Source organism: Octopus bimaculoides, chromosome 13 (genome assembly GCF_001194135.2).
Source record: "Octopus bimaculoides isolate UCB-OBI-ISO-001 chromosome 13, ASM119413v2, whole genome shotgun sequence".
Classification (NCBI taxonomy): domain Eukaryota; kingdom Metazoa; phylum Mollusca; class Cephalopoda; order Octopoda; family Octopodidae; genus Octopus; species Octopus bimaculoides.
The window spans coordinates 50,496,145-50,498,050 of record NC_068993.1 but is presented as its reverse complement, the minus strand read 5'-3'; the positions used below and the strand labels follow the sequence as shown (position 1 = coordinate 50,498,050).

Sequence of the window (1,906 nt, the reverse complement as noted above, 5' to 3'; positions counted from 1 at the left end):
AAACACCAAGCTGTAGACATACTCACCAATGATTTTTGTGTCATAGCTATGAATTGTTTTCCTGTAGACAGTGGTTGTACTAATAGGAAGTTTCGTTGTGGTGGTGGTGGTGGAAATAATCGGTGTGGTGGTCATCTTTACTCTCCTCAGAGTTGAAGTAGTTTGCTTTGGATAACTCACCGGCGTCACTAAAGAGTAGAGAGAGGACAAGCAGTAATTTCTGATGATCGATGACACAAAGAAAACAATACTTGTTATTATTATTATTATTATCATTATTATTATTACAATTACTACAACTATAAGGCAGTGGATTGGCAGATTGACAGAATTGTTAAAGCATCTTGCAGTATTTCTTTTCGCACTTTACACTCTGGTTTCAACTCCTGCTGAAGTCAATTTTGATTTTCACCCCTCTTTTATGGGGAGAAGGAGGCAATAAATTAAAGTACCAAGCTCAATATAATTGACTAACTGCTCTTCTCAAAACTGTTGGCTATGCACCTAAATCAGAAACCGTTATCATAGGATAATGGATTAGCAGAATCATGAAAGCATTAGACAAAATGCCATGCAGTAATTTCTTCTGGGCTTTTTATGTTCTGAGCTCAACTTGGACCTTTGAGAGCCTTTAGTGGAAACCATTTTGTTGTAAACTTTCAGGTCAGGTTTCAAACCTGCAGATATAAAGAGCTTTACCCAATATCCCTCAAAACAGGCCACTACAGTCACAGCTCTTCTTCTAAGCAATAAAATTTTTTTTTTTAAATCACATTTTTTTTTTCTTCTCTGCATATATCTGAAACTCCTTTAAAGTTGGCTGTATGTAAATTTAATATTTACAGAATATCTCAAGATGGGAACTCACCTGTTGTATGTCTCCTCGAAGATTTCGTATGGCTTTTGCCTCCTGGAGATGCCGTGGTTGAAGAGCAGCAGATGTCCAGTTTCAAACGCATTCCTTTGTGTTTGCATGCACCACCCCACTGATTGTCGAGGCCGCTATATGTACCTTCAGATGTTGCTGAAGAAGAAACAAAAAAATGGTTTAGGTTGTGCTTAGCACCAAAATGTTATAAGCCACATGGATCTACAGCTACAAAATGCTCAACTGAACTTATTCCAAAAAGAGAAATACTTTTAGCTGCAATTTAGTACCAAGATAATGTAGAGCATACTATTGCAAAGAGTGTCTGCATTGAATATTAACCCTTTAGCATTTAAACCAGCCATATCCGGCCCAAATAGTCTTTTATTCTAGCCTCAGGCTTGTGAGTAGATTTGGAGATGGAAATTGAAAGAAGCCCGTTGTATATATATATGTGTGTGTGTGTTCATGTCCCTGTTAACTAAGCAGTTCGGCGGAAGACACTGATAGAATAAGCAGCAGGCTTACAAAGAATAAGTCCAGTCAATTGAATGAAACAAGTAAAAGAATAAAAGAACATATATACAGTAGCAGAGCAGTTCGCATCTAGGTGCAGGCATGGCTATGTGGTTAAGAAGCATGTTTTGCAACTATGTGGATTTGGGTTCAGTCCAACTGTGTGACACATTGGGTGTCTTCTACTATAGTCCCAGACCAATCAGTCTCTCTGAGTGAATTTGGTACAGTGAAGTTGAGTGGAAGGCTGTCATATATATTTGTGTGTATGTGTGTTTTGCTCTCACCATTGCTTGACAACCAGTGTTGGTTTGTTTACAAGCCCAGAATTTAGGGGTTTGGCAAAAATAGCCGATAAAATGAACACCAGACTTTAAAATAAAGAACTGGAGTTGATTTATCTGATTAAAGCTTGTAAAGTGTTGCCCCAGCAACGCTACAATCCAATGACGGAAACAAGTAAAAGATGAAAAAAAAACAGAAAAGAAAAAGATCAACTGAATTCCATGTATGAAACCTGAG

At 37.7% G+C, this 1,906-nt stretch overlaps 1 protein-coding gene across 1 annotated transcript in view; it reads right to left on the bottom strand.

Moving 5' to 3' along the window:
* LOC106874320 (ephrin-B2) overlaps positions 1-1,906 on the bottom strand; it is a 352,645-nt gene that overhangs the window by 2,387 nt on the left and 348,352 nt on the right. Inside the window, exons 4-5 of the mRNA XM_052972470.1 lie at positions 869-1,024; positions 27-188 (exon numbers count right to left, since the gene is read on the bottom strand). Of these exons, the coding sequence (XP_052828430.1) occupies positions 27-188; positions 869-1,024 (318 nt within the window). The remainder of the gene's footprint in view (positions 1-26; positions 189-868; positions 1,025-1,906) is intronic.